Consider the following 27,553-nt stretch of genomic DNA (forward strand, 5'->3'; position numbering starts at 1 on the left):
CATAAACAATGATCCAAGATCTGCATTTCCCCAGGGCAATGCCTGCATCATAGATCAAAATTTAATCCATTATGTAGGATAAGACATGATCCACTAGTTGCTTTGCTAATCTGCAACTTCACCAAGCATATCTTCTCTCTTTTAGAAACTGCCCGCGACGTAATTTATGATTTAGAAGGTACATCTTTTCATTCATAATTCAGTGAAGTGAAATGAATGCATCTCCACGTCTAACTACGTGCATTACTAGCACACCAAGGAACTACTGTGTCAGGGATCAAAGTTACACTCTGTAAGATCACAGCAACAACCTTTTTACATGTGTTTTCACTTAAATCATGAAGCCGAATTTCATTCCTTAATGGACAAGCAAAGCAAGAAGTTTCACATGAAGGGTACAGAGTATGACCCAAGCCCCAAAAACAAACCCTGTACTTGCATGTGTTCTGCAGATAACAACTGCTAGATTTAACAGTCCAGAAGCTATTTTTCCATGTATACGTGCACGTACATAACCAAACAAGTCCCTTCTTAGCAGAGCTGCTGCAGGAAAGAACTGCATCTAAAAGTAATTCCCTGATCAGCACTTGATGAAAACTGGAGAAATTAAAGAGGTAAACAAGGATTACAGTCTTTAGAAGACCGTATGGTCATAGTGGTCTAACTTATTCCCCATCAACACCATCCCTTTGAAACGCAAGCTGTAATGTTCCTAGTTTTCCTCTCTAAACTGTTTGTATCATATGTGCCAAAATCTGATTTAACATTGAAGATGTTTGACTAGCAATGTCTTTTAGAAGCATAAAACAAAACACAAATTGTTAATCCACATGTGGTGGCAGAAAGCCTGCTCTAGACACAGGGACAGAGGAAGGAAGGGTGAAAGAAAACCACGAAAAATCCACAACCAAAAGTCCTTTACATACAGTAAATTGTGTGATTTCTAACTTGCGTCCTGTAGACAAGCCTGACTGTGATTCCAAAAAAGGCTGCATGCCAGTGATAAGTTAAATGATTGCTGCATCGTTTATGACCCCTTGGCAGAACCAAGAGTTAAATATAAGTAACAGAGGGCGTAGCAGGAGACTGAAATTAAGAACAGAAGAGAAAGATTTGTGGGAAATGTCTAGTAGCATTAGATGAAGCTAAGAAAGTCCCAGCTGTGGTCTTAATACTGGCACAGGCAAATCACCAGAAGGAGATCCACAAGTGTTGGTAAGAACTGAAAGGGATAAGCCACTGAGACTGGGGCACCTCCATGCAGAGCCGATGCTGGGCCTTCAAGTCAGGTCTGCTACTGTTAAACAGATGAAGGCAGACAGCTGAAGTATGCATACGTATTTATTTGTTCAAGGACAAAAAGAAAAAAAAAAGTTGCGTGCTTTTATAAATTTTTTTTTTTAGGATATTTAATCTGCTTGAAACTCAGATGCCAGGATGCTGTGATGCTGAACAGAGAAAAAACAAACAAACAAAAAACAAACACCAAGCCACGAAACAAAAAAGAAAAAACAAAGCAGGCAAACATCACACAATGATCAGCAAAGACAATCCTGATGAAACTTAGAGGGCTTGCTTGTGCCATGAATGAGGAGCAATGCCACTAAGCTCAAGAGCAATACCCTGCCACAAAAAAATCAGAATTAGACCTTAAGGAAGAGGAACGAGGAAGAGAATCAACAAGAAGCACATTGGAATCCAGTATACTTCACCAAGCATATGGCATACTGGAAGTTATACTGGTATACTGGAATACCAATATAACTGGAAGAAAGGGAATTATTTTTGTACCAAGTTCATTTCACCACTGATCAATTAATTTACAGCCATTTTGCATGTGCGTTTCCGTTTTTCAAGAAAAAGCAGTTTTCAAAACAAAGCCACTGCCTGTACAACTATGGAAATAAAGACCCAGGTTACTGACTAAAGACATGGGGGAGACCACCAGACAAGTGAAGGAGCTTAACATTACACGTATGGTGGAGAGGTTGTCTCAAGGAATTCATTTTTGCTATAGCAGCCCACTGAGCATGGAAATCGTTGAGTACGCTCCTGAAAACACAGAGTCCAATTCAGGTGTCTCACCTAAGTAATTTTTCAGCAGCAAGTCCCAAAGTGGTTTAATCTCTCTCCAGAAAAGTGCTACAACATGAATGCCATATCCCTCCACTGTCATCCACTTAAATGCTTGAGGAACAGCAACAAGTGCAAAGTCTTTGGCTGTTAAAGTGAAGTGACAGGCAACATCTGCTTTCCAGCCTCAGTCTTAGAGCTGGTTGTGTCTCCCTGGCACAATTTTAATTTGGCTAATTTTAAGGAAGGAGACAACCTCATCATGGTTACCTGTAGTCACAGGTTCTCAGCACCCAAAACCATCCATGTTGAGCATGCTTACATGCACACACACTACAAATAAGATACCTTTGACTAGGAGTGATCTATTAAAAAGGTCTTTATCTTACTACTTGTGGCTAATGTTGAGGAGAACCAAAACTCTCCAAGGGATCACAGTAAACCACAGAAGCAAGCCTACTGCAACCACACCTACATTTGCTATGCAAAGGCATGCACCTCTCCAGATAAAATTTAGGGCCCAAGAAATTGAAACAGATTGAAAATCACTGGTTCAGTAGTTATGTGCAACAATCTGGTTACCTGTCAGCCATTGGCTTTGGTTGGGTAAGTCACTCTTGTGTTTCTCTTCTTATACATAGCAAAGGTGATCTCTCAGTGCATGTAAGAACAGCATATTTTAATATGTAGGTCTAATTTTGGCTAATATAATTATAAGGAATATAACTGCTTCATAGATGAAATGCAGCTGGGACCTCAGTGGAATGTCTGTACTTGGATGTAAAAGACTGCTGCTGGTAACCAGGGGAGCACTCGAGATAGAGTTACCAGGTACCTGAAATCACCCAGCTCTTAACTAGTTAAAATGTAAGGCAAAAAGAAGGTCAAAAGCAGGAAAGGGGCTTTCAGGTATTTTTTTTTACTGAGTAGAAATAAGAGAGACAGAACTGATATTTGCTCAGATTAGATTTCTGTCTGCTTTAGGACAATTAAAATCTCCCACAATGAGACAAGATACTTGACCCCTGTCTTTCACACAAAGATGAAAAATAAGAGCAGGCAGCAGACGAAAAATGAATTATTTCTCACTTCTTTAGGTGAAGAGCTTATAAAACACTACCTCTGTTCAAGAACTCTGCAGAATACAGTAAAACCTTCCCTACTTCTTATGAGCTGAGAAGTATTTGCTCAGCTGCTCCTATCAAACCAGCCACACCACAAACCTTCTGCTACCCAATGGCTTGCCATATCCTCAGCTCTCTCCTCTTAGACCCCAAGAGGAAAGCCACTCTGCAGAGGGATTCTCTTTGTTGTCTGTAAAGGTTGCATATCTCCTGGCTTTCTGGCCCGCACACACACATTTGGACATTTTCTCTGCTCCTACTGTGGCTTTGGGCTTTATCCATCAGTGGCAGTATACAGCACCTCAAATACCCATGTTTTAACAAGGCTGCAGGCTTTTCTTCAGCTGAAAAAAAGCAGAGAAACAGCCTAATTTAAGGTTCTAGCAAAATGAAAACACAGATAAACTGTACCATGACAGTTCTTAATTTTCTGAAGTTGGACATGTAAATTTCTCATACCAGCAGGAACCAGAAGGTCTCATAGTTAATCATCAGGCCCCATATTAAACACACTATTAGTGCTTCATATCTCAAACTCCTCCCAGTGGGCAAGTAGTCCTACTACATCTAATTCCTTATCTGCTTCAGGAGATTATGAGCAATCTGCTGGCAGGGGGCAATGGGTGTCCAGGAATCCAGTAGGTACTAATGGCCAACAGTTAGGTGCTAGCAAGTCTTTCAAAATTTTCATTTGAGGTCTCCCTGTCCAGAAAGGGTTAGAAACTTCAAGATGGCTTTAGGGTCCAGTGCTCCCTGATGCAGTTCACTGGAGCTCAAACCACCTACCAGCCTTCCTGTCCCTCTGACAGGAAGCCAGAAGAAATTGCCTCTCCCCCTTGCATTAGGGTTCTTCCTGGGACATGGAAGAGTTAGTGCTCTGATGAACATTTCAAGCCAAACAGCTCCAACTGGAAACACTGAGGCTCACTCACAGCTGTGGAAGTAAAAGGTAGTAGGACTGCATTTCCTGCTCCACCTAAGGCAGAGTCTGATTTCAGACCCCACATCTCCCAGATGAGTACTTCACAAAGAGACAGACTGCCTCCTTTCCCTCCTTCCTCTTTTTTTCCCCCCTCAGACTAAGCTGCCTACACCTGGTAAACCTCCAACTCTGAGTGAGATGAAACCAGAGCTTCAAATCTCAAATTTGGTCAGTCACCTGCTTGACTGCCTGCGAAGGCAGTGATATTAAATTCTTCACCCCTCACCAGGAATCACTCTTACAAGCTATCCTTTTTGTAAATTTGATAGCCTGACTCACCCCAGGTTGGGCACAGGACAACTGATCCATCAACGAAAATTCAAGGCTTCTAGTAGGTGGGTGATTACGGTGCTCAGGACTGCAACATCCACAGATTTGTCAACATCAAGGGAATCCAGCACCTTATTTTAAGTAAGGACATGGACAACTGAAGCTAGTTGTGATGTTTTGTATCATTACTGTTTAAGACCACATAGGGCTGAACAATGGTGGTGGGGTTTTGTTGCCTTTATATACAGATGGTCTGATAGTTCCTGCTGCCCTCCTTCAACAGACAACCCATGCGCTTTCATTCCTGAGTTGAACTAAGTATACAAACAGGCCCCTTCCTGTAGCTGCTAAATTGGTAGCCCTGGCCCAAATCCAGGTCTGTTTCTTTACTGTGCCAGCCATTTGAGATGCCTGGAATCGTGCAAAAACTGCTACGCTGCGTCCCCTCTCCCTCCCATGCTGCTTTCAAATCAAATGGAAGAATAAATCAACAGCTAGATTACTGCCCTAAGCACACACCTGCTGACATTTCATGCAGCTGTAATTGCAACTGGAAAGCTAAGTGTATCATCAGGAAAGCCAACTTAATTAAAAGCAGTAAACATAACAGGATGCGGAGCACAGAAAGTAACGCCCATAATGCAACAGCCCCTGTCTAGATGGTGGGTTTTTCCTCAGCCTCCTGTACACACTTTGACAGAAGAGCTGCTTCCTGAGCTCTCAGAGTAAGGGTGAGAGAGATCTTGTCTATTGTTTGCACCTGGAACATTTTTCAGGTTCTTGGTAATGCAGAACTGTTGTTATAGACTGGCTACCAAGCGAATAAGGGCTTACATTCAAAACCCAAATGAATATGACTGTGTGATAATGTGATAAATACAACAAAATTTAATCAGCAAACAAAGAATTATGTGGAAATACACAAGAAATTTATTTCAAAAGCCACAGAGAAAAAAATACAATCAGCATTCTTCTCTAAAATATGAAAAAGAATGGACTGTTCCTGTACGCTGCAGAACATATGTTTGCTAGGATTATTTATGTTCAAAGCATTCATTTTTTAAGATTTATAAGGTTCTTAAACTAATTCCAACTGAAAAATTAAATAGTTAACATAATTGTGTACATGTGCAGCTGTAAGCTATATGCAGTAAACTACCTTCCATGGCAGCAACATATTAGCCTAAAAATACTGTATTTCCATCTGCACAGGCTTTTAACATGAATTCAGGTCCTGCATCATGTAACAAGAATTGGAAGCGGTTACAAGATGACATTCTCCTTCTGTTCTTCACTTTTTTTTGTCAGCAGCAATGGTAGCATTTTCTTCTGAAGAAAGTTTCCATGTTCTTTTCTGGAGGTCTTCCTTGTAATAGCACACCAGTGACCAGCCAAAACATACTTACACAGGAAACACATGACGAAGCTCATCCAATGCAAAAAGTCTGTATTCAAGAGGTGGAACCAGGTACAGGCTCCGAAGGAGGAGTTTAGAAAACATCACATGCGCAAGTAGAGATGATATTTGGAAAGCCAAGCCTTACCTAAAACTGATACTTGCAAAGGACACCAAGAGCAGCAAGAAGAGCTGCTATTCCTACACTAACAGTGTAAGAAAAAAAAAAAAAAGGAAATGCAGACCTTCCACTGAGTGGGCTGAGCAATTTCATGACAGCAGACACAGACAGGATGAGGTACTCAACACTTTCTTCGCCTCACTGCTCACTGGCAGTATCTCCCAGGCCTCTGTGCTTACAGGTAATCTTGGAGAAGGTGATGGAATTACCAGAGGTAGATGGGGATCAAGTCACAGATTGCTTACAAAGGTATACAAGTCCATAGCACCAGATGAGCTTCACCCAAAGGCAGAGGGAGAGTTGGCCAATGTCATATAGCGACAGCACTTTTCAGCATCTGTGAGAAGTCATGGATACTGGGGGAGATCCCCTGCCACTGGAAAAACATAAATTTGGACCCATCTTCAAAACAGGTCAGAAGTATGATCTGGAGGACTGTAAGCCAGTCAGACTCATTTCAGCTGCTGGCAAAAAAATAAATTAAAAAAAAAAAAAAAAGGACTGAGTCCTCCTGAAAAAAGTTTTTGGGCATAGGAAGGAGAATAAAGTGACTGAAAACAGTTGGCGTAGGTAAATTTACCAAGGGTAAATTACACCTGACTTGCCTGAAGGCCTTCTAGGGTAAAACAATGGTATCTGTAGACAAGCCAGAGAGCAGATGTCACTTACTTTGACCTTAGCAAGGCCTTCTACACTTCAGAGAACAGTGTTCTATGGGTCCCACTCCCCCTGGAGAAGATGAAGTAACCCCTGATGGTAGCACAGAGGCCTGGACTTGTTCTGTTGACAAGCGTGTAACTAATTGGTGATATGGTACTCTCACCAAGTCCACAAGATGACACCAAACTTGTGGAGGATCAGTCAATGAGCTCAAGGGCAGGGCTGCCACTCAAAGACCTGGACTGACTGGAGGAATGACTTGACAGGAACCTCATAAAAATGAACAAAAAAATACACAAAAGCCTTGCCTGTGGAAAGGATGAACATCCTGCAGGTCGTGGAGCAGATCTACTGGAAAGGCCCTAGGGGATCACGGCACATAGCAAGCTAAACACAAGACAGCAGTGTGCCACAGCAGCAATAAAGGCCAACAGAAGCCTAGTGAGATCAAGCAAAGTAACTATCACCCTTCACTGAGCACTCTTTAGACCACATCTAAAACACTAGTCTGTTTTGCAACGCCCCAGTAAGAAGAATAACACTGATAAACTGCAGCAAGCTCATCAGAGGGGTACATAAAGATATTCAGAGGCTGGAGCACTTGCCCCATGCAGAGAGGTTGAGGGACTTGAGCTTGTTGAGCCTAGGGAAGAAACAACTTCAGAGGAACCCAAGGGCAGCCTGCCAGTACTCAGGAGGGGGTTACTGAGAAGATGGTGTCAGGCTCTTCCTGGTGGTGAAGGGTGGGTCAGCAACAGACAATGAATGTATCCAAAGGAGGGTCTGACTTAATATGTGGGAAACACGCAAAAGAAACACACTTATTCACAATGAAGACAGACAGGCAACAGACTGTACTGCCCAGAGAGGCTGTGCTCTCTTTTTCCTTGGAGGTTTTCCCAAGACCCAACCGGATAAAGCCCAGGGCAACCTAGTCTGGCCTCATGGCTGACCCTATTTCTGAGGTTGGACTGGAGATCTCCTGAGAGCCCTTCCATCTGAATTACTCTCCAATTCTCTAGTAAGAGTTACTCTCCTCACTACTTCTCTTAGAATACCACATCATTAAAAACTTCAGCACATAATAATTCATCAGGATGATCTGAAATAATGCTAACTCAATATTGGATAACATCAAAATTCTTTTCTCCCTTTAAATCAGCCAATCCCCCTTACTGTGGGTGACTACTTCACTAACCTGCTGTATTTCCATTTCCCTGAACATGTGCTTACCACTCACACTCAAAAACATTTGTGCTGCTTTATAAATATGCCACAGCGTCTAGAAAGGAAAGGATTAGAAACATGCAGGTTCTAGCGTCTGGATTTTATCACTTCATTAGATGTGATGGTAGCTAACAACAGGAGGAAAAATAAACAGAAAAGCCCTGTGGGATTGGTCAGTCATACCTGGAGCATACTTCAACCTGCAATAAGATATACATTCATAATTATTCTAATCAAACTACTCCTCATCAGTAAATGTAAGGCAGCCTTCCCTCTGCTATTCATTCCCAATCAACAAGTGAAAAAAAAACCACAATTAGAGTATCTTCAGTGCTGCTGGCATCTGTATCCAGAGGAGGAGGTTCCGCAATCTAATGCATTCACTGTGCTGTGTTCTGTGTCATTATTCGCTGTGTCAAGTCGGAGAAGTATCTCGACTGTCTCCTCTGCCAACTGTCAGCACTTCAACTACATCTAGAACAAGACTGAGCTAGTTTAAGTGAGGGTAGGATGACGATCCTTGTGGAGAATCAGAGACAAGCCTGTTCCGGCAGCTTCGATTTTGAACTGCTTTTTGTGCATTCAAACAAGAAGTAGGATCTAATTCTTTCAGCACAGTCATGGATAATTTGACTGTCTTCTTTTCCAAAGGACAAAAATTAGAATTCAATGACTAATTCCCTTCCCAGTTTGTGTTTACTTATTTTTCCTGACCATAGAAATAAATATTTTGCTGAAGCAAGAGAGAAGTAACCAACTGACAATATCTCATGACTCAGACAACTAGTTGGTTAGGTTAAAGAAGTAAATTAAGAGTTCTCTTAGAAATTCTCTGTATCAACAGCCAAGCTGCAGTATGTCTCTAAAAATCCTGGCAAGCTTTCATGAAGACTTCCAGCCTGAAATAAGCTATACCTTACGTTAACACATTCACACAGCAGCGTTAGAAAACTTTGGAAAGTTATCCTCATAATTCCCCATAATTGCCTGAAGAAATAGAAATCTATCTGGAAAAAAAAAAAACCACCAACAATTAAACTAGAGCTTATCGCTCATTTATGAAGGCTACAACAATTATGGCCACTGGAAAAATATTAAAAAAATATCAATACCATTAGCTACTTAGAGAGATATGATCATTTCTATAATAGAGACTTCCACCTCTGCCTGAGCTTTAAGTACAGAAAATATAACCAACACGTTTTAAGGAGGTTTTGAGCAACACTTGTAACAGCGTTTTCTTTTCAAAATAATTACAGTAGAAGACAAGCTGAATCAAAAAAAAAAAAAAAAAAATATATAGAAACCAAACACTCCAGTTACAAAAAAGACAGTTGTATCACTGCAAATTTTGTCCCCAATCTAGCTGTCTGTCCAGGACACTTATTTTGGCACTCTGATTTCTTATCACGCTCCTTTTGCTTAGCAGACACAACCTTATCTCTGGCTTTGGATAGCTGAAGTAGAGGCTTTACAGGGAAGATTATCTCAGCTATTCTGCCACTTAACTTTTGATAAAAGTTCACAACCATTTCATATGATAGGTCACCTCGGATTTCTGTTACTTTGAGCAATTTTAAGAAAAGAGGCGCCTTCTAGGAAGAAATGCCTCCCCAGAAGAGATATGGCACACTGACATGCCAGTCCTGGGAGGCCTTACTCCAAGGGTACCACAGGATAACTCTGAACCAACACAGGACTTCCTATTTCTGAGCTGACAAGCTAATCTATTCGTTCGAATAGAAAGCGTCTCCAAGAGAGACATGACATACTGTCAGCACGGGACTGAAATCACAGGGAAATCATTAAGGACTGCACTGTTGGGTGTCATAAGTCTCCCAAGATAGTCTCGAGACCGAAGGACAGACTACATATGTTAACTGGGTGGAAAAAACTTCTGTTACAAAACCAGAGATAAAATGGAATGGAATCTATTACGAACCTGAGTGACTAAATATATCTGCTTCTTATCATTTTCTGGAGCAGCAGTCCATAAGATAAAATAAAACCCACCTCACTACAGCACATTCCAGATCTAGATTTGCACAGAGGAAACACTCAAGATGCAGTTACATATTAGATGTATGAGCTTTAGATGATTTAACATCTAACCACCATATGCTAATGGAGGAGATCCTTTTCATGTATCCTCCCCCACAATATGCATAATGCTCCCTCCTTCCCTCCCATTTCACCAGCATTCGCCAGAAACCGTACCAAGCTGATTCAACACTGACTTTAATCTGCTAAAACGATCTACTTTCTGTGGGACTAGCAAATTGAATTAACTCCATGAACGGTCAAAGAAATGCCAAAGCAACAGGATTTCACCCTAAAATACCAAGATTGCTGTTGTGCATCTCTTTTGCCATGCAGGTGTTGAAAGGCAGCACAACTAGGAAGCAGTGAGCGATCCTATCCAATAGGACATGAAATTGCAAAAGTAACAAAGCAGGATACTCCGGGCATTGCAGAGATTAATGACTTTCCTATACTTTTGGAGCATGCCTCTTCCCCCTTTAAAACTTCACCCAAATAGACTCTCCCCTCCCTTCCACATTTCTTCACTTGTCAACCTCATCTACCCTCTGAGCTTTATCATCCCCAAACCCTTATTGCTTTTCTTTAGTGTTTCTTCTTCCCCACTTAAATTCATAATCACAATAGTAACAACGGCATCAATACAACGCTCATCACCATCACAATAATCACTGAGCACACACATCCCACCCCCTTCCTCTTCCTTCTTCCATTTATTTGCATTGTCCAGCAGACTGGCAATTACCACGCATTTATGCAACGTCTCAGATAATAGGGTGCTGTAGCAACTACCACAACAAACACAATTATGAGTAGCAGTGTTCTGATTGACCTGACATAGCCAACAGATTTCCCTCCACATTATAAATCAAATCAAATAAAAATCTCTAAACAAAGCAATTCTTTTTAACAACCACCCTCCAACACCACAGCCCCTCTCCCAGTTCTCAGTTTTATTCACAACTTTCTTCCTTCCAATGTGCAAAGACGTGTGCGATTCCAATTAACCTCTTTGATGAACTGGAAAATAAACACAACGCTTTTCTGCAAGAGAATCCATTTCAGCACACAAAGAAAACAGTAAACGAGTTACCAAATGAAAACCAATTAAAAAGCAACCTTGTGTGCATTAGATCTATTGCAGATAGCAAGCCTCCCCTTTGTACTCCCCGCTTTCACAGGACTCGGTCTGTGTGCACCTGTGGCATGAAGAGCCTGAGCTAACACCCAGTATCCAAGCAGCTACCCCTTTGCATTAACAAGGAAGACAAACATTGTCTGCAAAAACATGCGGGCAGAAATGTAAGCAGAACGCCAAGGTGATGATGAATAACATACTCCTGAATGTCAAGGTACGGGGGGGGGGAGGGAGGGGTTCATAACACCCCAGCTTCTTTCCCACATTGCAACAAAATAAAATGTAGGTGGAACCAACGTCCTGCTGTTATTAGTATGCAAAGAAAATTAACTCATTGAAATTCACCTATCTGTTCTGGCCAACCATTTATGAGTAACTCTCAACATTTCAGTCACCTGAAAAAAAAAAGACAGTAAATTCTAGGCCCAAACACTTCCTAACCAGTTAATATTCAAGATCACAGATGACTAAACCACACAGAGTTTCATTCTTTCAGTGAGCTTTGTTTCTTGCCTGACTTCCTGGCTGCTTTTTGTCTCTAGCATTTCTCTCCTGCTTCTGGCAAACAAAGTGGAGAAGAAAAGTGAGGAAGGTTCCTGGGGAGCATCAGGATTGCAGTAATTTCCTACCCTGAAGCAAGGAAAAGTTTGCTCAGGGAGCAATGACCTGTTGCTGCTACCTAATCCTCCACCCCCTTTTTTTTTTCCAACTTAGGTTTAAAAGGTGTTTGCATTTGTAAAGTTATATAACCCAGAGGCAAAGCCTAGTGCATTTATCTCCTTCCTACCCCCAAATCCACAGGAACAATTCCTCCCACCCACACATTTCCTCCACGTTTTTATTGTCGCTGTGGGCAATTTAAAACAGAAAACTGCGATTCAGAAAGATCTTCAATCATGCACCTACAGTTCATTGACATTTGGTTCACATCCAAGCCTGATGTGAATGTAGATGCCACTCATCAAAAGGACAGTTATGCCATGGATAACAAATCTTCTCAAGTCCCTAAATTAAACAACAGTATTACCACAGGGACAAAGTTATTTTCAAAGCATTCTTGGTATTCTGCCTGCTTACCTGCCCTTGTTCAAAACAAAGGGAGAACTGTCCTCGCACAGCTCTACTTACATTTCCTTTCATCATCCTGAAATAAGACCTGTTTAAGATCCAACATTTTGTTTTCAACTGGAAAGGTCGTCTGGGGAAATGAGTCTCTACTTTTTTTTTTTTTTTAATAGGGGGGAAGGGAAAAATATATGACAATACATAGGGAAGGTGGGGAAAGAAAGTTTCTTACATCATCACTTTTTAAGTTAGACACAAAAAAGGTCTCAAAGAAATTATGGAAGAAATATCATTAATGAAAGAATAACATTTTAAGAGACAAAAGAATCTACTTATCTCTTGCTCGCTAGAAAACACAAACAGCAAAGTAATGACTACTTACATATAATATGTAGGATATAATCCTTCAAAGTACCAGCAATGCTTTTTGGCCTCCGTGCACTGCAAAGAAAGAAATATATATTATTAATATTTACATAGGACAACGTGAAATTCTAAACGCAACCACTGAGTGCTTATAAATACCGTAACTTTGAGCAATTAGAAAAGGTGTCTTTTCTCAAAGGCTTCACAATCCTAGCACACACAAAAACTGGGAACTCAGTTAATTGGAACTGCAACATGCCCTGTTAGGATTCAGATCCTTCACACCAGGCTTTGTCTACAGGGCCCCAAGGGTTACCACAGTTCATGACCATGGTTAATAGATTCTGTGCAGATACGGGATCCAATTGCATAGCAAAACTCCAGTCTTAAAATCTGGAGAACTTAAGAGCCCATCACGGCTGTAGTCACTTAAGAGACCTCCAAGGCATGCCGGGTTTGACGACACGAGGCATATGACTGTAGAGCGAATTCATTAATCGCAGGGAATTACTCATATTTGTGGAATTCTCTGCGTGTGGAGCCAGGCTTGGAAAGGAAGAAAACAGAGAACCCATGCTAGGATCCCAGCTCGTCTTCCTACACCTTGGAAATGTTTCAAGTGTTCATTACAGAATCCAGGAAAGGAAACTGCTTTCTGCAGTCCAGGGGCATTGTTCTCTTTTGCAGATTGTCAGTGTATCCTTGTTAAAGGATGGTGACAGGCATTCTCTCAGCATGTGTGTGCAGGCAGTGTGGGAAACGCACATCATTACGGGCACGGCTCGAGTACAGACAGCAGTGAAGAACAATAGCGATGCTTAAAAAACAAAACCAGATGTCAAGCCCAAACTACATATAAAATACAAAATATTTCTGCATATCCTGCTGACATCGCTAGCATAAAATGCTGTATCCCTTGCAGATGTGGTTCCAGAAGCTCCACCACGAGCTGTATTATCTGGTTGCACACAGACTGGGTGTTCTGGGACACCCTCCACAGAGCAGCAAGCTTTATCTTGTGGGATTTTAACAACAGCTCTCTGCTGCTCACACCTGACACCCAAGGTCAGGGAGCACTCGCACACCAGCAGTACTTGGATCATCCTTCATGCTCACTTGGCAGCTCACCTTTAAATAATAGCTCGTATAAGTTTATTAGCCTCCCTGAATCCCAGAATACTAAATTAATCCAGCTAAGACAAAGACAAAGTGTTTTTACATCTCTGACTCTCACTCCTCATGAATAAGAAAGGCTGCAAGCTCTTTAATGAGCATCTGATGAGCTAAATCACAGACAGATCAATTACAGCCCATGAAGACAAACTGCTATGGATTAAATTGGAAAGACCAGTATGGAGATGGGGGGAAGAAGGAGATTTTTGATGCATGTGATCAGGCCTGTCCACTAATCATAAGATGGGCTCACACCAGTCTTCAAGATACGCAAGCTTTAGGTTCTGTTGAACGAACTGGAGCTTCTTCCTTTGGGGAAAAACAAAATGAAACAAACAGATTCCTCATTCATTCCCTTCTCAAATCCATGCTGCTACTACAGCAATGTATGCAGGAGGGCTCCACAGCTGCTGCTGGAACAAGTGGTGTTCAGAGAGCAATCTCCACATTTGCCCTATTCCCCTTCCCCCCCCGAAGCTTCCAACTTCTGAAACCTTTCTTCTGAATCTTGTCATCAGCACGCTATTTCCTCTTACTCTAAAATTAGAAGCACGGCAAGTTTCTCTTGGTATCACTCTGCAAACATATATCCATTGTAAATTCAGCAGGTCCACTGCAGATACAGGGCAAAATACTTTGGCTCTTTTCCTTTGAAAGCTGCAAATCAGCAAGCCCTGGCTAAAACCCCAGTGCCTGCAGGTCATCCCCTTGGGAAGTCTCATTTCAGAGTCCAGCTTGGAGTGTACGCTCCTAAATGTTTTTCTTCCTGCTCCTGAACCAATATGATTCACTGTTTACCTCAACATCCTTAAAGCCTTCATCAGTCTCAAGCATTTTAATTGATGTTTTCCCAGCAATGTTTCTGAGCCTGTGGAGCCTGCATACCCTTTACAAGCGTAAAGGAGGCATTTATATTCAGTACTCGTTCTGCCACCCTCCTCCCCATACTTCAATCCACTTTGCAAGTTCTGAAATGAACTGGGAAGATTCCTCCCTTCCCACATCTTCCAAGCTGTAAAAATTCTGTTTCTGCCTCGATTTATTTTGACTTTTCTGCTTCAGACAGCCAATATGCTTACTGCTATCCAAAAAAAGGCTCTAGCCTAGGAAAGTTTTGCACATAACTATTCCCTTCAGCTTACAGGGCTTAGACACATACACTAAAAACTCTTCGGTGCACAGACTTTATTTTTGTTCTGGGTCCTAGAACAATCCTGATTCTGCCTTTAATATCCATGCGTTATTTATACTGCTGTGAAGTTGTTCAGCTCTCCTACATAGGAATCAGGCAAACAAACAAGTAGACCTCAAATGTAAGCAGCATGTCAGACCCTGGTAGAATCGTGGTTTGGGTTGGAAGGGACCTTAAAGATCATCCAGTTCCAACCCGCCTGCCTTGGGCAGGGACACCTCCCACCAGACCAGGTTGCCCAAAGCTCCATCCAGCCTGGCCTTGAACACCTCTAGGGATGGGGCATCCACAGCTTCTCTGCGCAGCCTGTTCCAGTGCCTCACCACCCTCTGAGTAAAGAATTTCAGAACAGAACACCCTGAGTTGGAAGGGACCCACAAGGATCATCGAGTCCAACTCCTGGCACCGCACAAGTCTTCCCAAAAATTCAGACCATATGACCAAGAGCACAGTCCAAATGCTTCTTAAGCTCTGACAGGCTTGGTGCCGTGACTACGTCCCTGGGGAGCCTGTTCCAGTGCACAACAACCCTCTCAGTGAAGAACCTCTTCCTGATACCCAGCCTGAACCTCCCCTGTTGCAGCTTGTCTCCATTCCCTCAGGTCCTATCGCTGGTCACCAGAGAGAATAGATGGGCACCTGCCCCTTCACTGCCCCTCATGAGGAAGCGCTGAGAACCGTGATGAGGACTCCCCTCAGCCTCCTCTTCTCCAGGCTGAAAAAAACAAGTGACCTCAGCCGCTCCTCATACATCGTCCCCTCTAGGCATTTCACCATCTTTGCAGCCCTCCTCTGGACACTCTTGAACAGTTTCATGTCCTTTTTGTACTGTGGTGCCCAGAACTGCACACAGTACTCGAGGTGAGGCCGCACCAGCGCAGAGTAGAGCAGGACAATCACCTCCCTCGACTGACTAGGGATGCTGTGCTTGATGCATCCCAGGATATGGTTGGCCCTCCTGGCTGCCAGGGCACACTGCTGGCTCATATTCAACTTGCTATCAACAAAGACACACAGATCCCTCTCTGCAGGGCTGCTGTCCAGCGTCTTGTCCCAAAATGTAAATAAGTATCTGAGGGGAAGGTGTCAAGAGGATGAAGCTGGTCTCTTTTCAGTTGAGCCCAGCTACAGGATGAGAGACAATGGGCATAAACTGAAGCACAGGAGGTTCTGGCTGAATATAAGAGGGCACTTCTTTACTGCGAGGGTGACGGAGCACTGGCACAGGTTGCCCAGAGAGGTTGTGGAGGCTCCTTCTCTGGAGATAGTCAAAACCCGCCCGGATGCCATCCTGTGCAATGTGCTCTAGGTGATCCAGCTCGGCAGGGGTGCTGGACTCGATGATCTTCAGAGGTGCCTTCCAACCCTGCCCATTCTGTGATTTTGTGGTTGTGTGATGATTCTATGACAACACCACCACTTCAGGTAAGCAAGAGATGCTGTTCGTTTCTACCATCCCCCTTGGACAACCAACAGCTGCTGATGCTCTGATATTCTTGGCCAATGCTGAGCTCCCAGCCTGGACCCCAGCCTGGCAGATGTTGCTCCTGTCAGCATGGAGCAGCCATTTCACATCAGCATTTTCTCACAACAGTCACATTAATTCCCTAAGTGCTGCCGTCAGGGGCACCCCAAGAGCCGTGTGACATCACCACAGGGTCACTGTCACCCTACGGCCTCACAAAAGGCAGCTGGCCATAAGTACCCTGAGCATCCAGCCTGCATCGAGTCCAGCTGGTGGCACTCGAGAGCTCAAGATCCTACTGCTGGAACGTCAGAGGTGGTGTTGCTAGTGGAAGGTGCGGTGTCAACGAACGCGAGACGTCAAGGTCCTTCCTGTGGCAAGAGAGACGGTGAGGTGCTTCGGGTTGCAGGTGAGGCGCTTCGGGTTGCAGGTGAGGCATTCAGGTCCTTCTGCTGGGACGCGAGACGACAATGTCCTTCTGGGGGCACGTGAGATGCTGAGGTCCCTCTCATTGCAGGCAAGGCATCCAGGTCCTTCTGGTGGGGTGCAAAGCATTGAGGTGCTCCTGGTGGGATGTGAGCCTTTGAGGTTCTTCTGGTGACCCGTGAGGGAGGTGCTGAAGACCAGAGGCGCTTGACACCCACTTGACATCAGAGCAGTGTCCTGTAGAAGACACTCACCTCCACACCAGAGCAGCTGGGGGCACAATGAGCCCGCCACACCAGGAGCAGCCAGCGGAGGCCCCCGTAGAAGAGAGCTGCACCATCTGCCTGGGCCCGCTGGCTGACGCAGCTCGGCTGGACCCCTGCGGGCACTCCTTCTGCAGGGAGTGCATCCAGCCCTGGGCCGCCCACAGAGCCACCTGCCCGCTCTGCTGCCAGCCCATCACAGCCATCGTGAGGCTGGTGCCACCCACCCGACGTGATGCCTCGGCCTGCCGGCCACGGGGAAGGGCCCAACGCAATGTGGGGCAGCGGTGGCAGCAGCGGAGCCCCTCCAGTTACCGGTCCCGCAGCATCTCGCCCAGGCGCAGGGACCGCAGCCCCTCCACGCCACGGCAGCTCATCCGAAGCTTCTCGTGGCACTGGGAGCAGGACGGGCGCAGACGGCCCTGGTCCCCACTGAATGCCAACGCCGGGAACACGTCGTGGCCGCAAAGGGCCCAACAGGAGGAGCCGGTGGCTGGCGACCACATGAGCCGCCAGGCTGGGCCCCGCATTTAAAGAAATAAATAAAATAAATCCTAAAAAGCAACCCAGTTGGAAGTCATTTGGGGGATGGGAAATTATCATGGGACTGGGTAACTGGGTGAAGGCAGCAGCCATAAAGGAGACCATGCCCTAACCGGAAAAAAGGCTGATAGAAAAAGTCTCCTGAAGCTGGGGTAGAAGAAAATGCCTGCCGGGCTAAGAACTGCCAATCTGGGAGCTGTACCACAGGGTGCAGTCCTTCAGGAGCAGACTGCTCCACAGAGCACTCTCCGCAGAGCAGCACAGGAAGTTTCTCAGACGAAAGAAGCTCCGTTTGGGGTAAAAAGCGGGCCCATTTTATACCATTTATAACTCTTATACCTAAGAAGGCATAGGACACCACCACATCAGGTAACCAAGAGATGCTGTTCACTTCTACCATCCTCCTTGGACAGCCAATAGCTGATGATGTTCCTGCTATTCTTTAAACAACTCTTGATTTCTCATGCATGTTCCCACTTTCTTGGGCCAATTTCCTCATGCCCAGGCTCTTTTTCACCTTCCCAGGTGATAAGTTGTTCCTCACATTCTTTTTGTTTCCTCCTCGATGGTCTCTTCAGGATGTCTCAGGTGCTCAGGTGTCCAGCTGCACGTCAAGGACGTCCCTGGCTCCCAGGCACAGTTCCCAGGCCGAAGGCTGAGCTCCTACCCTGGACCCCAGCCTGGCAGACATTGCTCCTGTCAGTGTGGAGCAGCCATTTCACGTCAGCATTTTCTCACAACAGTTCCTGATATTCTGATGTTATTTTAATAACAGTAACAACAGTTCCTGATCTTCCTGATATTCTTTACACAACTCTTGATTTCACATACTACATGTCCCACAGATTCACATACGGAGGACCAAGTGCTGCAGTTTCTGCTCAGTTAAAACTCCTGCTCTCCAGGGCAACTTTGTTGGAGTAAACCCTGACACAAAGCAGTAGGCTACTAACCGCTGTCTGCATTGCTAGTTAGCAGACCTCACGGGAATTCACTGATAAGAAGAGACTGTCATTGCCTCTACAGACCTCCATCTCCTTAGCACTCAGATACCAGAGAGACGAAGAGGTTAGTTAGGACATGGACTAGTTTTTCCCCATCCCACACACATTCTCTGAAACAGATGATGATCATTCATCTCATGCAAAAATCCAAATAATTCCCCTGAGCCGCTTAGTTAAGCCAGTGGAGAGCCATATGAGCTCACAAGGGGATGTCTGCCACCAGCACTGGGTCTGATACTCACCGTCTTTTGAGGATTACATCCTTGCAGTTGTTTGAGACAAACCCCCAAGGCAGCTAAGAACCCTCAGCTGGCAGCATTCCAGTCCACAAACAGAAACAAAGGGAAGATTACTCACATTAGTGAGATAGGACCTCAGACATCAAGGCTGGTGCCCACTCTGAGAGCTCCTGTATGAAGCCAGACTATCTCAGAGTTTCTAGAAGTGTTTGTTCATGTCTTAAAAAGCCACGAACCTATTCACTAATAACAAAAAAGTGTGCTTATGGTTTTTAAACTAAACTTACTTATGATCCTGTGGAGGATTTCAACTTTTCTAGGAGAACAGCTCTGCACATTTCGCTTATAAAATTCCTCCTATGTCCTTTAACAATTTGGCACAGCTATAAAATATAAATACAAGAGTATGTTCATTTTTTTAAATAAATGATGCAGGTCTAATTGGGTGTGCATATGTAGTCTTTAGAGAATTAATGGTATGCGAATTAGCCAGATGCTTGAATACATTCCTTGAGATTGAATATTTGGAGAGAAAAACCACAAAACTTTTTTCTTTGTAAATAAATCAGCATCTCTCTTGTAGCCTGTTTTCTCTGACAGACTACAGCAACGTGAACTGCAAGCCATGCTTTTCTGTGGCCTCTAAATTCATTCAGATTTCCTCTAAGAAAGGAAACGTGTTTCCTGTCACAGACTGAAACTGCAAATGCTACCACTGCAAGTATGAACAAAGAGAAAGAGAAGTTACTGAAACATTAACCAAAGACTGGTTTTGATCACACCATAAGATGGAGTACATACAGATGCACATGGTGTGGGGGAAGACAGAGTAGGCAAGCTGCTCCCTGAATGTCGGAAGGTATGATACAGATCATTAGTTATGCTTTGCAGGGTTTGCAAAAATATCTAGCAGCAATATTCTCCACATTGCACATCATTATCTTTCCATTCACAGGACAATAAAAAGAGAACAGATCTGATCAATTAATTACTCTTTGCAATCAAGGGAACAGTGGATTTACACCCAGTGCTTTTACTGGAGATTTAAAAAATAATTATAAAAAAGTAAAGAAAACACAAAACAAAACAATTTCAGCACCATCTGTAGATGGTAAATACTTTCCAATATAAGTAGAATCAATTTTTGTTATGGGTAGCAATGAAAAAAACAGCCTGCTACTGGTGGACATGGTTGTGGAGGGCAGGGTTAGGAAGATTGCTATCTGTATTCCGAAGGAGCAGTCAGGCTGAGTTTGTGACATCTGCTCAAAGCCAGATTCTGCAAGAGGCACAGGTCTGCTATCAATCACAAAGCCAATGAAACTGTACCAGCTATCAGTAACTGCGGGTACAGCTCGTTCTTTTTAACCAGACAAAAAGCTAGATGCTACACACAATTGTCCTTAAGGATTACAATTACAAGAGCCCAAATTGGTAAATTCAGAAGACAAAAAGCAGGAATTTAATGTAGCGACCTGCCATCCTGACAGGACAGAAACAGCTCCTGGTATTCTGGGATGTCTTAGTGGCTGCAACCTCCTGTCCTACTAGTGCTAGGCAGCAGAGTGCCAACTAGTGCTACTAGTAGAGCGCCAGTTGATCCGAATCTCATTCTTGTGGCTACAGCCTCTGAAGCTCTGTTATAATTAATTCATCCACAGAGGAACAGGGAAAAAGAATTAAAAGCCTGTAAGACATGGCATAAGACCTCATTATTTCTGATCATCACACAATGTGCGATGTTAGAAAAGGATTTCCCATGCCAGCATACAACCAGAACAGTCTTCCACACAGCCAGACCGAAACTAGTCCATGAGGAAGTGGGAAGGACAAGACCTTTGGCTCCAAACCATCGGAGAAGCAACTGGCTTTGCCTCTGTCACACAGGCTCTGTCACAACAGTCACCTGCATTAACGATCTGCAGTTTTCCTGGTCTCTGCACCTGGCAACTGCTTGATGGAGCCCAGACAAAAAGATGGGGGCAGTCTACAGCACAACCCTAGACTGAATAATCGGTTCCAGAAGGGACATTATTGGCTAGGAATCACAATGCTTTATGGGATTTGACCTTTAAAATTGTATCAGTTTTCAGAACGCTATCTATTTCAGTGCCTAGACAAGAGCTGAAAGCATTATGAGGTACAAGCTGCTCATTAGATATGGTGCACTGAAATCAGAGGGACTTCTGCATGCTGAGTTTGAAAGATTGGATTTGCAGAGACAAGATGAGCATACTGCTCTTCCATAGCCAAGAAAAGGGCAAAATATCATCCATTAGAGTAACAGACGGTATATACTGAAACGGAAAAGTGCAGCCTAAGGGTGAAAACAATTTACTACAGAAAATATATTTTGCTTTAGCCTTGCCTGAATCCTTCAAAATTCATCCCTACTTCTTTCTCTTGTGACGCTAACAGATGAGGGTAAAAGTAGCCCATCTCCAAACTATTCTAAGAGACCAAGCTCGCAAGGCAGTCCACCACTGACTGCAGCAAATACTTTTCTATTTTGTATTGCAAAAGCAACTCTTACTAAAAACCAGGATTGCATTAAGGTATTATTTACTAAGCTAATGAGGAAACAGCAGAAAAGTCTGCTATAATAGCATGCTGGCTCAATCCTACACCAAGCTTTCCATCCTGCGTAATGCTAAACAGAACAGATATTATTCCAGATATCCAGTTGTTGCAACAAAACCTCAAGTTTACAAAGTCATGTAACACATAGTACAAAGAATTAACTTTTATATTTTTCAGAGGGAATTGTTTCTGTTCCCATAGAAAGAAGGGAATAGTTCTCACATAAGGTTCTTAATAAAGCAACTTCTCTGCTTCTTGAATTAAACACTGTTCTTTGCAACAGTAAAATTTCAGCACAAGCATTTAACTCGTGTTAGTTCTTCTGCTGCTCTGAGCACATGCATTAATTTTGAGTTAAAAAAAAGATTAATGTGGGTTTAGCATTAGATAGCCTCTCATCAAAAAGCTTTACTTTACATTTAGATCTATTAACCTTTCTCACAAAAGAAAAACAAATATCCCTCCCATGTAATTTCATTTCAGGAGCCTGACTTTTTTTTTTCCTCTCCTCCCTCCCACCGTTATGCAGCAAATTGCAAATGCACTCCAGCCCTAGAATACTACAATTTCAATTGAATATAATCCTTTCATCAGTCTCCTGGGGGAAAATAAAAATATATAAATAAATAAATAAACAGAAAGCAAAAGGGAAAGTGAGCCTCGTGTCTTGGAGCCTGCAAGAGGCCTCAGGACCTCGGACAGCGCCCAGCACTCCTCTGTCCTCGCCGTCATCATTGGGATGCTCAACGGGAAATATCCCACTTGGTCTACATTGGGACACCAAGACAAAGTGCCAGGAGACCCTCAGCACTAGAGGAGGTTAGGACTTGTGTTCCTCTTTCTACATGCGTGGACTCAGCAAAGTTTGCACACGCATGAAAATGGGGTTGGGTCCTAAACCCCAACAGGGGAACTGAAGGCACAAAGGGAGGTCTAATGGCAGATGTGTAAAAAAGCATGAGGCGTGCCACATATTGAAAGCATTTTCACCTAAGAACAGTAAAAAGAGTCAACATTCCAACAGAGTCTTGCAACTTCAAGGGGGTAGTGGTAACCTTTTCTGTTCCAACTGGAAGGAAAAGGACGTAACATTTTCCCAACTCTGCTAGAAGCAGTTGATCTATTCCAAATGGTACTGGGCAGGTTCCACAGCTCCAAAATTGAATTTAGCCTCTGCAGTTATTATGTTTCCTTTTATATGTGCAGGAGAAGTAAAAGCAAGGTTATTATTTGCATTCTTTAGCTACAGAATAAGTCATAAGTCACCTTATAAAACAATCCATAAAGGAAGATGTGGGGGGGAGGGATCGTTTGTCAGGAATTGAAATAAAACCATGCCAAGAGTGAGGGTATTTACAATTTCCACCCTCAATCGCTTTAAAACCAAAACAAACCAGATACTAGTTTTTTTTTTTTGTTTGTTTGTTTGTTTTTTACAGTCAAGATTTAATCATACAATGATTTTACTTTAAAGCCTCTGAAGAATGTAGGTAACACTTTTAAGTGTCACCATCAAGACACCTGTATCTAACTTGATTTGCTTCGATGAAGAACTGGACACTTGATTCATCTCCAGCCCTAACCGTAGGCACTCACTCCTCTCAGGAACTGCTATGATTTAGAATATTTAGTTCATTCAGAATAAAGTTTAGATTTAGCTTCCACCCCCCACCCCTCCTCCTTTTTAAAAATAAAACAAATCTAAAACCACACCACCATTCAGCCCCTTCAGTTCATGCTGAACCGGCACATTCGCCTGTTTCCCATGTACATTTCATTCTTACAATTTACCATCCCAAGAATGAAAACAGCCTTTAAATTACCTCATACTTAAATCCTCAGGGGGCATCTTTCATCTCCCATAATAGTAAAACCAAAGGAAAGAAAGACTGAGTAAAGCAAGATGGATTTAGAACTCAATTTTCTCAGTCAGTTGCAGAGCGGACAAGATTGAGGCAGTAACAGCACTGAGCTACAGACGCTGGTTAGTTAAACTATGACAGCCCATCAAAGGCTACAGGAGAGTACATTTCTTTAGTCGTTGCAACACAACGACTCAGGGAAGTTGATTTGGGAGTTCCCAGGCTTTGTTCTGCTCCTGTTATGCATCCCCCATGCACTCATTCGTCCCGCAGAGAGAGCGCTAACAGGACGGAGCACAGCTGCATAATCACAGCCAGCCTTGCTCCCCTTCCTTGTACCCTTATTTTTCATTCCTGACATTTAATCCAGTGATGCACACCTTCCTCAGATCTTTTACGCACAGTCATTGGAAAACAAAGTATTTGTTTATTCAACTAAGACCTTCCTTTGCAGTTTTGAGATACTTATTTCAAAACTGCAAACACTGGATCAAAATCCTTTGTGCTTTGAAGTCCTGAAAACACATGTACCACTGAAGGCAACACCTCAGACTCAAGAAACAAGATACAGAGTCCATGACCAATTGCACACCCAGTGCGGGGAACAGAAGAAATTGGCCATAATGAAATATTGCGTGAGTGCTGTTCCCCTGTAAGGTACACAAGGCCAAGGCAAGCTCTCACTTTCAAGAGCTTATTCCAGAAACTCATCATGCTTAATGCCATATTATTGTTAAGAGCATCTGTTCATTTTAAATCAGATTACATATGCCGTGTATATATTAAACAAGTGAGCATCTGAATACAGTGGAGATGAAAGAGGTTACCTTGGAAACATTCTGATATCTGAAAACCAGTTTTTGAAGAACCTCGGCATGTGAGAACCCAGGTACTTCTTTGAGCAGAAATAACCTACTTCAACACTCTGCTGGGGGAGCTTCGTTCTTAGCCAAATCCCACCTGCTTAATGGTGAATTGTAAGCCCTGCAGTCAGATGCTATGGACGGCTCCATTAGCCATCATTATTGTGTTGTTCACATCCTCAAGGCGTTCCGATCTCTCAAGGTAAAAGCACAGATCTGTGATTTATGGTGCAGGTGCAATCTACACTAAAGCAGACTGAAGACCACAAAGACCAAAATGGAACTGGAGACATAATTCTAAAGGAAACTCTAGTTCATTTGGGCAAGCTCCATTAGAGTAGCTACCTTGAGGTAAACCAAAACAAACAAATCAAAAAAAAAAAAACCACCACACCTCACATCATAACACAAAGGTGCAGTTGGTGTGGTCTGCAAGGCTATCTCAGAGAGCAGGGCTACATCAGCCTGATTATTAAAATGCTGAAATAGTCATCTCCGTGTTGCAGTCCAGAAAGCCTTTTGCTTTGGCACTCAGCTTCTAGAGCACTGGAAGGAATTTATGGGTTTGGGTTCATCAAGACTAATAATAATCAAGTCTCTTTGCTCATACACAGTCCATTAAAGTTCCTACTGACTGGCAGCAAACATCCCTTTCTCTGGGCAAAACTTTCCTCAAACAAAACCAGCAGAAGAGTTTGACCTGGTATAATTTGTATTTGTTTAACAAGTCAATTCAAGCTTTCAGGGAGATGCTCTATTATGGCTTTTGGTTACACACTCACCAAGTAGACTGAAACATCAATGCCTTTTAAATTAAACTAAGAAGCTAGACTGACTGCTACTTAGACAGTCCAATACACTGCCATAGTGATGGTATATGATTATTGAATTCAGTGCAAACGCAATCCAGCAGCTCTACCTCACTCCTTATTTGAGCAGAAGAAACACTGTGTTTGTCCTTGGAGTGTTTCCCATGAAAAGACTACTCAACTCTTTCTGGCAAGTAACAATGCCTACTAATGGCAAGACATTTTTCAAAATGAAGTAACTTCCTACATAAGACCATAATATTTATTTTTCTTGTATTAGTAACCTGGATGTACATAAAAAATGATCTCCAATGTCCCAATTTGTCAAATTTCAACATAATCCACTAGAAGCGTTGACAGATTTCTTCATTTAAATCAAAAGCACACCAGCATTATTTCTTTTAAAGCATCATTTTGTCAGTGTGAGTGATCACCTGAAGCTTTCCACATTTAAAGTGACCCCCTGGAAGAAAGAGATGTGGGGGAAACAGGAGTGTGTGTGGGGGAGGATTTACTGCAGGTTCCAAAGATGACTGGCTTCATGTAGGTACTGGATACACACAACCAGAAAATTTCAAATAATCTTTGTATAGCAACCGTGTCTTGGCTCATACTGCTTTTTAACTCTCACTCCACCCACGTCACAACTTGACGAAGCACATGCTGGATGGTGATAACTTTTTACATGCCTCTTCTCTCATTCAATCAGTGCACGCTCCTTGCCCACCCATCTGTCCTCCATACACACTGGGACTTTCCTTGGGACCTCATCAAGCTTTCAGCTTTCTCTACTAACAGTTATGATGCAAGTTTCCTTGCCGTCATCACCAGACCTCTAGCTACCTCTAGCTGGTGGTCTGTGTTTCACTTGATGTTATGCTCTCCTGCTTGCATTTGATAGAACACATCCGTGTGTGGGGAAAGATACTTGACAAGACATACAAAAATATCAGGATGCTGCAATCAGCTCCCTTCTCTTTCACACAGACTACACAGATATCACAAATCTCTTCACTAAGATTATTTTCCTCACAAAGAGTCTTTGAAGTTTCCTTAGGGACATTCTGCAAATGATAACGGCAAGACTGAGACGATGTATAAATGAAACATCAGCTCTCCATTAACATGTAGTCTACACTCCAAAAAAGTTCAACACTCCTGCCTGGAGGTATTACTATGGATGGATAATAGCATGAGATATCGTCATAAATGTTTAATTTATAAACCTAGCAGCTAGAACATTATTCAGCTGGACTGAAAGTGTTGAGGACTTTAATAGTGCCTGCCCACATTAGCAGATGGAAATGGTCAGAACAAAGTACAGGTGCACTTGCATATTTAGTCAGCATTCACAGCATTGTTTAAAACGAACTTTCGGACGAAATTCAATCCCTAAGAAAGCATTGGGCAACTCCAGAGGTATCAAGGGCATTGCTTCTGTTTCCACAGGATGCATCTTGGCTTGCTGCTCCTCTCTTCAGGTCTGCCAGCTGACACAGAGCACTTTGCTCTTCCAAGCACTACAGCGTTATTTCAGATGAGAAACAGCATCACAAAATGAAGGCACTAAAGCAGCATCACTGTTCTTAAACATTTTTTAGGATAGTTTTGTTCAGGCAAATAACCCTTTACACCATAGCCATAAATGTAAACTCACAGATGGGAGAAAGATGTGGAATAGGAGCGGCAGGGCAGAGAAGTGAACAAGAGAAGTGTCAAAGACAGCAGGCAAGATGAGAAGTGGAAATAAGGCCTGTGAATAAGCAGAAGAAAAGGCAAATAGGGGAAGGAAAGGGAAAGGACAATCAAAGACTGGAATGGCATTTGAGAAAGGAGCAAGTTCTCGTTTCTAGCAGGTCTTATCAATTATGGCAGTCTCCCAGTGAAACAGATAGCCTTTCATTCCTTTCCTCCATTAGGGAAACAGGAAGAAATGGTAAGAAAAGAACTACCTATAAAATTTGGGGCTGATTCTTCTTTTACCAGGGTATATACCAGCTAGAGTTAACAGGTAACAAGCAAAGAAACAAACCAGCAGTTTCAGCTACAACAAACTGGGAGCCCTCCCTGACAGAGAAGCACGACACTATGAATTAAACGTGGCTCCTCATCCCAGCCCACCGCAGGAACCTGGAAAGCTTGGTATCATCTTCACACACTGCAAGGCAAAAAATTCTCCTTCATTTTTGAGTGTGCTTAACCTCTAATGTGTGAGAGAAAGACTGGCACAACAACATTAACAGGTTTCTCACCCTTGGGTCATGCTCATCATGACATTTATCTTTCCATTGGAAATGAACAAAGTTTCTAGAATCACAGAATGGTTTGGGTTGGAAGGGACCTTAAAGATCATCCAGTTCCAACCCCCCTGCCATGGGCAGGGACACCTCCCACCAGACCAGGCTGCCCAAACCCCATCCAGCCTGGCCTTGAACACCTCCAGGGATGGGGCATCCACAGCTTCTCTGGGCAACCTGTGCCAGTGCCTCACCACCCTCTAAGTGAAGAATTTATTCCTGGTGCCTAACCTAAATCTCCCCTCTTTTAGTTTAAAGACATTCCTCCTTGTCCTACCCCTACCCTCCCTGATAGTCCCTCCCAGCTTTCCTGTA

At 43.2% G+C, this 27,553-nt stretch overlaps 1 protein-coding gene across 2 annotated transcripts in view; it reads right to left on the minus strand.

The window, feature by feature from the left end:
* Positions 1-27,553, minus strand: part of VOPP1 (VOPP1 WW domain binding protein) — a 68,083-nt gene that overhangs the window by 12,713 nt on the left and 27,817 nt on the right. Inside the window, exons 1-3 of one of the 2 annotated variants that reach the window (XM_035552482.2) lie at positions 12,682-12,921; positions 12,539-12,597; positions 11,437-11,486 (exon numbers count right to left, since the gene is read on the minus strand). In XM_035552482.2, the coding sequence (XP_035408375.1) occupies positions 11,437-11,477 (41 nt within the window). In that variant the 5' untranslated portion in view covers positions 11,478-11,486; positions 12,539-12,597; positions 12,682-12,921. Of the gene's footprint in view, positions 1-11,436; positions 11,487-12,538; positions 12,598-12,681; positions 12,922-27,553 lie in introns of those variants that run through there. The other variant, XM_035552481.2, reaches the window with a different exon arrangement.

Source organism: Cygnus atratus, chromosome 2, assembly GCF_013377495.2.
Source record: "Cygnus atratus isolate AKBS03 ecotype Queensland, Australia chromosome 2, CAtr_DNAZoo_HiC_assembly, whole genome shotgun sequence".
Classification (NCBI taxonomy): domain Eukaryota; kingdom Metazoa; phylum Chordata; class Aves; order Anseriformes; family Anatidae; genus Cygnus; species Cygnus atratus.